The following is a 13,508-nucleotide window of genomic DNA, read 5'->3' on the forward strand; positions in this document are numbered from 1 at the left end:
GCATTCCCGTAGACTTGTATAGGGATGAAAAACCTGTTTGAAGTGAAGAGCCCTTTGATGCATGCCCTTAATTACATCAAACAATTGTTAGCATGGAGGAATCTCTACAAAATGTATGTTTGCTTCTATGCAGTTGTCCATAGGAACAAAGAGAAAAGCTGATCACTTGTAGTCAAAATACTTTGTTGGCACAATTACAACACGTTTCATGGACTGTGCATGTATGTACAGACAGAGATCATGACCTAGACCAGCCTTTTTCAACCAGGGTGCCATGGCACCCTCGTGTGCCTTCTGGCTTCCTCGGGGTGCCTCGAAATTTTCACCCAACGTCATGCCTCTGATGTGAAGAAGGCTCCTGATGTGAAAGAGGGGGACTCTGATGTTGAAGGAGGAAGGGCTGGTGACATCTTTAACAAGTTTCATGTAATGTTAAGGGGACTCCGATGTCAGGCGGGAATCGCACTTTTTTTGTGCTGTTTTTGCTTCGAGATTTATGTTGGGGGTCAGTGTGAGGAAGAATACCCTCCTTATATTGGGGGTCAGTGTGAGGAAGAATGCCCTCCTTATGTTGGGGATCAGTGTGAGGAAGAATGCCCTCCTTATGTTGGGGGTCAGTGTGAGGAAGAATGCCCTCCTTATGTTGGGGGTCAGTGTGAGGAAGAATACCCTCCTTATATTGGGGGTCAGTGTGAGGAAGAATGCCCTCCTTATGTTGGGGATCAGTGTGAGGAAGAATGCCCTCCTTATGTTGGGGGTCAGTGTGAGGAAGAATGCCCTCCTTATGTTGGGGGTCAGTGTGAGGAAGAATGCCCTCCTTATGTTGGGGGTCAGTGTGAAGAAGAATACCCTCCTTATGTTGGGGGTCAGTGTGAGGAAGAATGCCCCCCTTATGTTGGGAGTCAGTGAGGAAGAATGCCCTCCTTATGTTGGGGGTCAGTGTGAGGAAGAATACCCCCTTATGTTATGCTGCTTAAAATCCAAACCAGACCTGTATCTCATATAAGGGTTTGGTATGGATTTTGGAGGGTCCACATGTCTTTTTTTTTTGCTTCCTCGTCACCAGGGTGCATGGAACTGGCTTCCCGGCCAATCAGGAAGCCGGGGGGTAATGACAGGCTCCATGCTCCCTCATCACTTGGTGACCAGGGAGCTTGGAGCCGGCTTCCTGGCCAATCAGGAAGCCGGACGGCACGTATTGACTCGCTGCCCGGCTTCCTAATTGGTTGGGAAGCTGGCCAATCAGAAAGCCGGGTGACAAGTCATTACCCGGCTTCCTGATTGTCCAGAAAGCCGGCTCCAAGCTCCCTCATTACCTGGTGACGAGGGAGCATAGAACCAGCTTCCCGGCTAATCAGAAAGCCGGGCCGTGAGTCATTACACGCAGCCTGGCTTCCTTAATGGGACTTCCGGTATCGGTATTCGGTATTGGTGAGTCCCGAAAAAAAATAAAAATATTCGATAACGAAAAATCGTTATCGGTGTATCCCCAATGAAAACCTTAACTGGATGACACATAGATTGTCCTGTTCATTTGGTATTAAAAAACAACAAAACATTTTTTTTTATTAACATTTTCTTTTTGGTTGGTTATATTTTGGATCTAGGATGTGGTGCGTGAACCTAATGGGCTGTTGACATCTACTATAGTTCAATGACAAATCTTTATTATAGTTTATAATGAGAAAAAAACAAACAAAAAAAAACCTTGTAGACATTTGTAGACGGTGAACATCGATCTCCTGGGTGCCACTGAAAATGGCGTTGTGTGTCCACTGTGGCACCCGTGCCTTTTAGGTTGCTGAACCTCAATCTAATATAATGAATGCCATTTAGTGACTGAAGCTTGTTTGTGGAGCTGAAGTAGAATTCGGTCTGTCAGGTAATACATTTTTTTTTTGTATCAATATTTGATGCGACCCTTGCCTTTTTATATGAGGTTGGTTTCCTTTTCTAGTAATTTGAAAATTGCAAGTAGCTGAGTGCCGGTTATATATGTAAAATGTGATTTATTGAATCAAGAACTGCTCTTCCGACAGCCGACTCTGTGCACGGAGCACCGGCTTTTGCCAATGGAGTGTCTGATCCCGGCTGTTTACTCAGGTTATCGGTAATAAGAGTCCGTGGTTACATAATGTTCTGTTATACATCTTCCCAGTTGGCAGAGAGACTCACCGGGGAATTTAATGTGTGTGTACTTTCTTTAATTTCGAATGCATAGCTAGTCAGGATCAATACGCCTGCGTGGAGGATTATTCCAATTTTCTGCATTTTAATTGACCTTTACTAGTCAGAGATTGATCAGGTTCCCTGTTGAGAAGGCTACTTTATTGTATTTATTATACTCGATCATTAGAGATGAGTGAACTCCTTGCTTTTCCATTCACTGAATTAACGTGTGCTGTTAGGTCAATAATTTCTCCTTTTTTTTCCTCTACTCTTCCAGCTTGATCTTTAAAGTACACGCGTTTCTTGCACACATTTGAAGCAACCGTTTTCTTAGAGACTGTAAGAAAAAAAACGAAAGAACAGCGCCGTCTCCTCCTGAAATACCGTTTAATTATCCAAATAAAAGCTGAATAAAATAATACTTACAAGCGGTGTCTGTTACATGAGGTTTCAGAACAACCTTCCGGACTGATATACAAGAAATCGGCATTAGGCTGAGCAATCACACCGGCCAAATTATGAACCAGAACTTTGGTCTTGCTGACGCGTTTCAAGGGACATACCCTATTCATCAGAGCAAGCGGCAAGTGAACCAGACTTGAACTTTCATTTGTATATATATATATATAAAAGTGAAACTCGAATAATTAGAATATCGTGCAAAGTTCATTTATTTCACTAATGCAACTTAAAAGGTGAAACTAATATATGAGAGAGACTCATTACATGCAAAGCAAGATAGTTCAAGCCGTGATTTGTCATAATTGTGATGATTATGGCTTACAGCTCATGAAAACCCCAAGAACCCCAAATCCACAACCTCAAAAAAGTAGATTATTACATGCAATCAATAAAACAAGGATTGTACATAGAACAATATCGGACCTCTGAAAAGTACCAGCATGCATATGTACTCAGTACTTGGTTTGGGCCCCTTTTGCAGCATTTACTGCAATTACTTTTGCACGATATTCTAATTATTTGAGTTTCACCTGTATATATATGTATACATATACGCACAATGACAAACCTCATGTAACAGACACAGCTTGTGAGTATGATTTAATTCATCCACACACAGCTACCTTCTCATGTATCACTGGCCCCTCCCTTTTAGAGGTAGGTCTTATTTTTGGGGAAACAGGGTATGCTGAATAATAATAATTTGGATTAATAAACAATATTTCACGAGGAGAAGGCGCCGTTTTTTTTTGTTTTTTTTCTTGAGATTCCTGAGGCTTCCCAACTTGTTAGGGAACAGCAGCCCCCTTCATGCCATCTTAGCGATGTCCGTCTTTAAATATTCACGCCAGGTGATGTTGTGAGACCCCCCCTCACACCAATCACTGTGTGATTTGAAAATGTTCTTCTTCCTCACATGTCCTGTAGAGGTGTCTGGACTGAAGTGACGTCACATTCTGGCTCCCGGCACCTCTACAGGGCGTGCAAGGGAGCTGTACAAGCAATGCACATATGGATGGAGCTCCGTCACAGCACAGCAACCCACACTAGACCTCAAGCTAAGGATACACTCCAGTTTTTGTAAGGTAGGGAGACTGGGTGGTCCTTTTAAAAAAGTGTGTGAGATTGGGTCTGTGTATGTAAGTCAGTGTTTTTGAGGGCCCATTTACACTAGTTCAGCACATTAAACTGTACCACACAATTCTGCTGAGGGGGGTGTGTTGCGTTGCCATTCATTTGAATGGGACCCCAAACACACCTCCCACCCACAGTTCATACGCTGGCACCGGAACGGTTACCTAATGCTGTGCGCTCCATTGCAGTGCGACTTGGGTCACGACTTGACCCAAGTGACCGAGGACAAATGTGGGTCCTGAGGTTACACAGGTTGAGAACCTCTGCTCTAGGCCATATTTTATAGGCTAATTGTTATTATAAGGTAAACCCTGAAATGCTGCAATAACTAAAAATGTATGCCCTCCTTACCATCTTGTCTTGAATTGTATTGTGATTGTAATGTCTTCCTTATATTGTACAGCGCTGCGCAAACTGTTGACGCTCTATAAATCCCGTATAATATTAATAATGCTCATTGAAAGTAAACTACACATAAGAAAAGTAAATCAGTTGTCTATAGCAGCCAGATTCCAGCATCCCGATTTTTCCGTGCTTTGGTGCCGTTGTTTTATCCCTTTTTTTTTTCCCTCCGCAGGATTTTGTAATATTATTAGAGACAGGTCACGACAAGATTCTGTGGCTTTCCTACGTTCGGAACGGAATTTATTATCAGACAAAAAAATTATAATTCAACAAACGTGTCCGGTCCAGCTATAACACACAATCTCCCTATTTTATTTAATCAGAACCAAAGATAAAGAATGAATAAATTCACCAATCGGATGCCACCGCTGCCGCCTGTCATCGGACAGAAGTGGTGTAGATAGTGCTCTCGTCCACACACAACACATCAAGCTTCCTTTTCGATTATTATCAGCTCAGTCTTTCCTGTCTCAGGAATGTACAATGGCCATGAACAGGTAAAAAAAAAATGACTGAGTATGAGCAGTACAAAATAATAGTACATAAATAGATTAATAGATGTATTCAAATGTGTGTGGGGGTGGGTGCACATTGCATGGTCCTGAAATGTTGAGGCTCTGTAATGACGGTTGGAGTATTAGGAGATACGAGAGTAATAATTTATCCCTAGTCCTCGTAGTCCCTGAAACTAGGGAAATATTGTGTGTTTTGTTATAATTCAAACATGGTGACAAATACAGATCCAACCACTTGTTTTAGGGGCAGGAAGTGGGTGTGAAGGTTTCCCGCCTTCTGTATGATGTACATCATAATTTCTGCCTTTTATGAGAGAAACTTGACTCCTACTAGATATCTGATTTCTGTTTTACAATAGATACACCGGGGGGTTTAAAATACATAGAAGCTTCCCTGACTGTCGGCCAAAAAGTGCATTAGCATCTGTTTTCCGCCATATTGGAAATGATGGTATGTGTTCCTGTGTCATGTTACCCTGCCAGGCTGTGATGTTTCTTCTCCACAGCATTGTGCTTACTGATGGCTAGATTCCTAGTCTTTGATACCAGTTACCTTTGTGGCCGCGGCTCTGGTCAGAGTCGGGAGCTGTGTTTTTTAATTCTTTTACATATTTTAGGGGGTACTTTATAAAATGGTCGATTCCCCCACCTAAATAAGAGAACCATGGCTTGTTGTACTCCATTGATCAAAGTGCTTTGTACAATCGTGAGGTCCTCTCCCCTTTTTTTTTTCTTTCATATAAATATAAAACTAAATAAATATCTCAGCGAGAGAGGCTCACTCCCTTATTCAGGGCTTCAAGAATTTCGAAGTCCCTTGCCATACGCCACAACCAAAATAGCACCCCAACGGTCGTTCCTCTTTTCCCGTCCCCCTTATGTGTCGGATAAGGCCCCTGGTTGCCTCGGGCAAGTCACACGTGTGTCTGCATCCTCCTCTGAAGTGGCCGGCTAGGGTCAGAGTTTTGAGAAGATGATTGGGAATAGGAAGATGCCGAGGCTTTGCTGGACTTGTCGAACTGGACGTAGCCATCTTGCTTCCCGCTGCTGCTGACGCTGCTGTCGCACTGAGTGTCCAGGAAGGAACTGCTGTCGCTCATGGATCCTCTCTGGAACTCCCGTTCGCACAGCTCGATGGAGCTGCTGCCCATACCGAGGACGAAACGCTGGCTGTAATCGTATAGGCGGTTCTGTCCGCTCAGGGTGCTGTAGATGTTGGTGAAGGACATGCCTGTGGGAACCCGTTGCTTGTTGGGCGGTCGGACGTCTGGTTGGCAGTTGGATAAAGCGATGGTTGGAGTTGAGTGGTGATCTTTGAATGTGTTCACACTGTAGTAGCCATTGGTGGGGTCCTGAAAGACATAAAAACCCATAAATGTTACAAAAGTGTAGAAACATCAAAATGCTGAATTCTAAGGGGAACTTGACCCACTAATTTAACTGTCTCCCAAAGCAGGTAAAGTAATGCTAAACTCAGAAGTTAAACCTTAAAAATGCATTCAAGTCCCTTAACTAGTAACAACAACGATCCTATTTGTGTATAACTCGGCTGTAGATCCTCCAATCATCTATGAATTGGTGCCGTCACTGTCCTTCCTTCTGGAGGGGGGCTACGGCTGTTCCCCATGGTCCCTGTGTGTGTTGTAAAGTAGTCACCGCTCCAAGCTCCCCCCCCCCCCCCTGGATGGACTACAATCCCAATACAAATTAGTAAACTAAACATGAGATTGTAGTCCATCCCGGGAGTGAGCTTGGAGGGGTGACTACTTTACAATACTTACAGGGACCATGGGGAACAGACGTAGCCCCCCTGCAGAAGGAAGGACACTGTCAGCACCAATTCAGAGATGATCGGAGGATCTACAGCCGAGTGATACACAAATAAGATACATTGTTGTTCAGAGTTAAGGTTCTTGAATGTATTTTTAAGGTTTAACTCCGGAGTTGAGTGTCACTTTAGTTTTAAGACATGACAACTTTCAAGGTTGCCAGTGTGCTTATTTCAGCTCTCAACCGAACTTTCAAATCATCAAATGACGGGTGTCATAGCTGATCACATGTGCAACGCCATGGCAACTACAATCTGAACAGAGGTTAAGGTGATACCTTCCTTGGCTGTAAAGGAGCGTGTAGTTCTGCTGTAGGGTCCGTTCACACCACATCCGGTGTGTTCCGTCATGGTTAGTGGCCGGAACACACTGGATCACATAATTAAAGCTTACTGCGTTGTGGGATGGGAGGCGGCGTGCAAGTCAATGGCATCGCAGACACGCCCTGATCCCGCTGTGCAAATGCCTGCGCCAGAATGCGTGGTGCAGCAATGCCCGCAGTCCAGTGCGGTGCAATTGCAAAAAAATAGTGCATGCACATTGGATGTAGAGTGAACGAGCCCTTAAAGGAATAGAAGAATTTTATGACCTAACAATAACCCACAAGCTCCTATATGAAGCAGACCTGTCCTTGGGAATATGAAAGCAAGCTAATAAGCTGAAAGAAGCGCTGTAGTTTGTTCCACCTAAATTGGGGGGGGGGGTCTCAGAAAAATTGCAAATGACTGATTTCATGTCTGAGGTCTGACATGCCCCTAACATTCCTGCAGTACACCATACTGCAATGCAGAGGACTTCAGCCTACAGAGAGGGGTTTGGTTTGGCCTACTTTGTGTCTTATTCCAGGACTACAGAAACAAAATGGTGTATCTTGCCTACTAATCAGGTCCCGGATCTCACTTTCTTTCTCCAGTCAGCGCTGGCGGATCGGAGCGGGGAGAAGGGAATCCAGCCCCTCCCCTGTCACGGCAGAGAGCCATGACAGGATCGAGAGGTGAGTGAACACCGGTATGTGTTCGCTCACCTCCCGATCTACTGAGCCGACCTGTGACAGTCTCATTGTCACAGGTCGGCTAGAACTATGAGGTGAGTAGAAAGCAATCGCCTCATAGTTCTCCTTTAAGCAATGCGCACATTTCCTATCCTGGAGTTCAGTAAACAATTGCAGTGACACTTGTACAAACCAAGATATCACAGCTAGCAACATTTTAATAGCATTGTATTGATTTTTTTCAGAAGAGGTCCTCTGGTCTTCAAATCACGTCTTCTATATAACCTGCCTTGGCTTTTTTAATTCATGAGATCCACAGTTACTCGATAGGCTTTTTTTTCCTTTAAACTGCCCCGTTTAATTCTTTTTTTGCCTAGCAGGTTGCAAAGGAGAGACGGCCGGGAACTGAGCTGTCTGCTTCCACTAAATGACACAGCCCTCAGCAAGCCACGCCCATGCTCCCGACTCTTCCCCCTTTCACAGTAATTTGACAGACAGCTGCAGCAGCCTATCACTGCTCTGTCCTCTGTGGCCTCGGGATCTGTCCTCCACAACCCAGAACTTTGGGGAAGCAGCAGAGATTGAGAGCCAGCGACGGTGAACATGGACTACTAGATTGTAAGCTCTCATGAGCAGGGCCCTCCTATCCCTCCTGCATTAAAATTGTATTGTTAACGGTATTGTTATAAAGCGCTGCACAAACTGTTGGCACTATACAAATCCTGCATAATAATGTTATTAGGTCATTGTTTGGAGGAGGGGGGCATGGAAATGTACCGGGGTGTTTTTTTTTTTTTTAACCTTAGTGCAGAGAATGCAAATAGCCTTTAGTACTATAGTACTTTAAAATTCTGTGTCCAGTTCTGGAGACCTCGCTTGCTAAGAGATATTTCTAACATAGAACAAGTCCATAGACGGAGACAGGGCCGGCCTTAGGGGTGTGCGAGCAGTGCGGCTGCACAAGGCGCCATGGCAACAAGGGTGCCATGCGGCCGACACAGCTCGTCCTGAAAAAATAAAAATAAAACGTAAAAAAGGATTTTAAAAAAGTGAAAACAGCCCCCCCCCCCCCTCCCCACACACACATACATATTATTAGACAAGTGTGAAGGCTAAAAATTAATTTGAGATCAAATGAACGAAAACTACAAAAGTTTTCATTTGCTTCATCAAACAAAACACTTTTTGATGCTATTTTGGATTCAGCCATTGGCGTGTTCTGGAAGCAGGGCGCATGACGTCATATAACACCGCACGTGTTGGGCGCCGCCATCTTGGTGTATATCTAGGTATACACCAAGATGGTGGGGCCAATATCGGCGTGTGACGTCACCTGACGCCACGCATGGATGGCGTCATGTAACGTCATGCTGCCTGCCTCCAAGATGGAGGCAAGCATTCAGCAAACACGCCGGTGGCCAACATGGCCGCCGCACATTCTCAAACAAATTATTATGCGCCTGAATAAATTTTTCGTACATTCGGACATATAGTAATTCATTAATTTTACATGTAGTCCGGGGTTTTGTGTTCTGTTTTCTATTTTTACTTTTCTAGATGCACTTACTTGAAAAAAGGGATCGGCATGACAACCGGACTCTTTATTTATATAGACTCTATTGTAGTTTGACATTTATTGTTCACCTTCTGTTGTTTTATTTGATAAGAATACTTACATTGTGCCTACAAGTTTAATACATTTGAATAAAAGTTTTATTTTTATCATACTTTTTAATATGTTTCTTTGCGGCTTAACAAAATAGGAGTCTGCGGATATTATGGGGGGAAATGGGTGTGGTTACGGGGGTGTGGCCAATAAAGGGTGTGGCCACTGAGGGGCGCTGTAAAGCTTTCTCGCACAGGACGCCTAAAGGCCTAAGGCCAGCCCTGGACGGAGAGCAACAGCAGTGAGGGCTAGTTCACACCAAGTGCGGAGCAGATGCAGAGCAGTTACAGAACGCATAAAAAATGCATCTGATGTATTCCAATGATATCCAATGATAAGGATGATGGGACTCTGAAGAACCTTCACATTCGGCACTTTTGGGAGTGTCAGATGCCCGCATACCCCTCTGCATGCTGCGGTTCCCCCCTTTTGATCCGGGGAGTCACGTGTCTGCTGCTTCCCAAAGTGATGTAGGGGCTGGCGGAAAGAACCACAGCATGCAGCAGTGAACCAATCATCCGACTCTCCTGGGAGTCCCAAAAGTGAAGGTTCTCCCGGTCGCTGGCGATTTGAGGGCCAAGCACCCACTGTGTTTAATTTAATAGACGGAGTCAAGTCATCGGGAACCAAAATGAAAAGCAGCGGAAAATTCAGTCAGACACAATAAGGCTGTAGAAGCACATGTAGGCCGCAGTCCCCGGAGAGGTAGTCTGCACACGTTGCTATGGCAACTACTTTGATTAAATATGACACCAAATCATTTTTTGGAGGAGAGGAGATTAATTATCCTTTAAACACATTCCTTCATCTCTATGTAAATAAATCTGACTTAAAAGGCTAATAACCAACTGAAATTGTTTCTACGAGGAGAAATAGCAGGGTGAGGCTGTGATATTCTGTCATAGTCTGTGATTATCCAGGAGGGAGGGGGGACTCTCTGAACTTTTGTTTTCTGACAAACAAAGAAAACAACAAAGAAAAGTCCTCAAGCGAGTACCAGCCTTCGGTGGAAGCTGCCAATCTCAGACTCGCAGGCCTCATGCACGTTCCAGGGTCGGAGCATCAGGGGAAGCAGAGCCGTAGTCCAACTTAACGGCCGGTGCACACCTAGGCGGACCAGATCTACAAGAGTTTCTGTACAGACACTGCATAGTGCTTTGCAATGTTTTTGCCGCGTTTAAGGCCCTTTTTGTAGTCTAAAACGGGCTTTCAGTGCGTTCCAGGGCGTTCGCTGCGAGCCGAGTAATCGCCGCCTAACGTTTTCACAACATAGTAGCAAACAACAAGGTGACTTGTGAGCCAGAACGTCGTAGTAAACGATCAATGGCGGCGCTTGGGTCTCGAACCTTTCTGTGTAGTAAAAGTACTCGGTCTTACTACTCCCTAGTTTTTTGCTTTTTTTTTGGACCAGACCGCTACGTTTAACGCACAATTTATACAGTCATTTCGCATTACGCTTAACCCTGCGTGTAAAGGGATCTCCGTAGGACTCTTGTCTTGATTTATCAGTGTGTACTCTTAATTGGCTGCTAAAGCTTAGGGCCAGTGATCCAGAGGCTCTGGAATGGAACTGCAGCAGATGTTATTATATGGAGGTCAGCCAGGGGGCTCAGCTGTAAAATGGGTCTCTTGTCTTCATAGCATTTGGTCCGGAGACAAAACTGAAGCCACATATTTTGCTGGTCAAGGTTGGTAACATTATTACTGAGCTGCAAAGGCGGCTAAATTGTTTTTCTGTTTATATTCTGTGACATGCATTGGCTTTGTCATTTTGGTCCTGAGAGGATACATCCATTTCAGACCGTTCTGTCTTCCCGCAGTCATCCCAGGAAAAGTACGCTGTAAACCTAAGTGAGTGCAAACACTTGTTGCCGCTGAACTGGTAACCTATTTGCAGCAAGCTCCTGTACTGTCCCTTCTCATGTAGATTGCTTGGCCCTGTATGTATGTATGTAATAGGGACCTTAGATTGTAAGCTCCTTCGAGGGCAGGGACTGATGTGAATGTATGCTGCTCAAAGTACAATTAAACCTTCATTTTTTTTTTTTGCATATATCTATTGCTAGCAAGCAGTAAATATATTATGTGGCATTGCGTGGCAATACCACGGTGTTAGGTGGCCTAAAAGTCACCCAGGATTCTCAGCCAGAGGGGCTGAGTGGCTCCAGGAAGCAATTGCTTGTACTAGGAAAGAGCTGGCTTCTCAGTCCTTTCCAGGTTTTCTGGATCATAGTTGGGATCCTGGAGCCGGGAGATTTCTTAGAGCTCTGGGGGGGGTATGAAATGTCCATTCCTGGGTCCATGCTTTAGTGGCAGCCAGCACCTGATTGTGTGCATCCCTCATGAGGAGGGTGCTGGAGTGTGTTCAGGGCTCCTGCTGGGAAGAGGGACAGGTTGTGTCCCGGAATCAGGCGCACTCCACCCAGAAGCCAGGAGGCTGTGTATGTGTTGGAGGCTGGAAGGCCTAGAGAGGCTGAGAGAGCCAGGCACCCAAGGTGTATGGGTGTGAAATCAAAGACTGCTGAAAGCTGCTCAAAGTGCACAGTGTATTCCCGAAGAGATCCTGTTGAGAAAAACAGTAAGGTCCTGCGACTGGGGCACTGAACAGGATAACCTGTGAAGGGTGAGCAGATATGTATGCTGAAGAAAGCTATGCTTGTTGGATTTCCTTTTTTCTGTCTGGAATTAATAAAAGACTGTGCTTTGTTATGTGAAAATGGCTTCATGACTGGTCCTTAAGCGCTCACCATATGTGCTAGATTCCCCCCAATATCACAATATGCAAAAACATTAAACAAACGTATAAAAAGTTACCAAATGGGTAAAGACTTACCTGTGTCTCCGACGTCGCTCCCGTCCAAAGATCTGAAGATTCTCGAGCGGCCGTGAAGGATGATGGGGCGGGCGCGTGTGCAGTAGAGATCTTTGGCCGGGAGAAGAGGAGAGACACAGGGTTAGTCAATGCATGCAACAGGGAGCGTGGAAGCGGACAGACACCATGGGACCTGAGGAGTCTGCGCTGGATCAGAGACCGGCACCAGCGCTGAAGGGACTACTGGGAACTACTGGAAAGAAGAAGATGATCAGATCGAGAGGCATCATTTAAGGTAAGTCCTTAACCACCGGCCGTCGTAATTAAACGGCCGGACGGCGGCTTTTGGAATGAGGGGCGTTTTTAAACATTCATTCCCGCCCGTGCCCGCAGCTAGGCGGCGCACACAGGCGGAAAACCTGTTTCAAATGTAAACAGCCAGCGATGGCTGTTTACATACAAGCGTTCTGGCGTCTGTAGAGACATCCGATTGCTTGTAATATGTGTGCAGGTGTGTGCCTGCTCCCGTTGACAGCGCTGATACTGAGCTCTGCTGCGCCCGGTGCGGCAGCGTTGTACAGGGAGATCAGTACACAATCTCCCGCCGATCTTTCCTCCGGTCTCTGAATGCAGGAAGTGATGTGTATTAGATCACTTCCGCATCCAGCTGTCATTCTTTGGCTTCTCTAGCTGGAGAGAAGCTGTTGAAGCAGATCTCTGTTTCATCAGCTTCTCTGGGGGTCCCTAGGTGGCATTAGGGGTCTTAGAGAGAACCCTGATGTCTCCATAAAGAGGAGCTGACACTCTAAATTGGCTATCACATAGGGGGCTTGTTAGTCCCATATGTCATAGCAATAAAGTTAAGTGAGAAAAAAAAATTAAACAAATTAAAGTTACCAGTCAACAAACAAACAAACAAAAAAGTCACATTTAAAAAACTTTAAAAGTCACATTTAAAAAAACATTTACTTTAAAAAAGTAAAAAAAAACACCAAAAATGTTTTAAAGGTCCCCCAGCCCCACATGTACACGCAAACAAGCGTTGGGTGCGCCTACATGCACAATGGACGAATGCGCCCATTACGCCGCACATGTTATAGATCACTGCAAACGTCGGAGTGAGAGCAATAATTCTCGGGCCATTAATCACTGATAACACTAAACTGATGAGCATTAAAAACGTTTAAAGTGTCGCCTATGGCCAATTTTGGGTATGATAGTTATTTGCGATTTCCGACGCGCTCAATTTTTATATTTTACCAAAAAATTGGGTAATAATAAATGTTTCCTAACATAATAAACGGAAAGCAGTTTTTATTTCAAAACATTCTGTATTTTTTTTCGTTATATAGTAAAAAATAAAACCCCCCAGTGGTGATTAAATATCACCAAAAGAAAGCTCTATGTGTCCCCAAAAAATTGTATAAAATGAATTTCCGTACAGCGTTGTATGACGGAATAAATGTCAGTCAAAGTACCGCAGCGCTGAATACTGAAAAATGTCCGTGACAGGAAGGGGGTGTAG

At 44.7% G+C, this 13,508-nt stretch overlaps 1 protein-coding gene across 3 annotated transcripts in view; it reads right to left on the reverse strand.

Moving 5' to 3' along the window:
* Nucleotides 1-5,418: 5,418 nt before the first annotated feature.
* The window catches only part of KIRREL3 (kin of IRRE like 3 (Drosophila)), a 338,979-nt gene continuing 330,889 nt past the window's right edge, over nt 5,419-13,508 (reverse strand). For all 3 annotated transcript variants that reach the window (XM_018561196.1, XM_018561194.1, XM_018561195.1), the window contains one exon: nt 5,419-6,037. In XM_018561196.1, coding sequence (XP_018416698.1) covers nt 5,600-6,037 — 438 coding nt within the window. In that variant the 3' untranslated portion in view covers nt 5,419-5,599. The remainder of the gene's footprint in view (nt 6,038-13,508) is intronic.

The sequence above is a fragment of the Nanorana parkeri genome, unplaced genomic scaffold, assembly GCF_000935625.1.
Source record: "Nanorana parkeri isolate BGI_ZX_2015 unplaced genomic scaffold, ASM93562v1 scaffold506, whole genome shotgun sequence".
NCBI classification, from domain to species: domain Eukaryota; kingdom Metazoa; phylum Chordata; class Amphibia; order Anura; family Dicroglossidae; genus Nanorana; species Nanorana parkeri.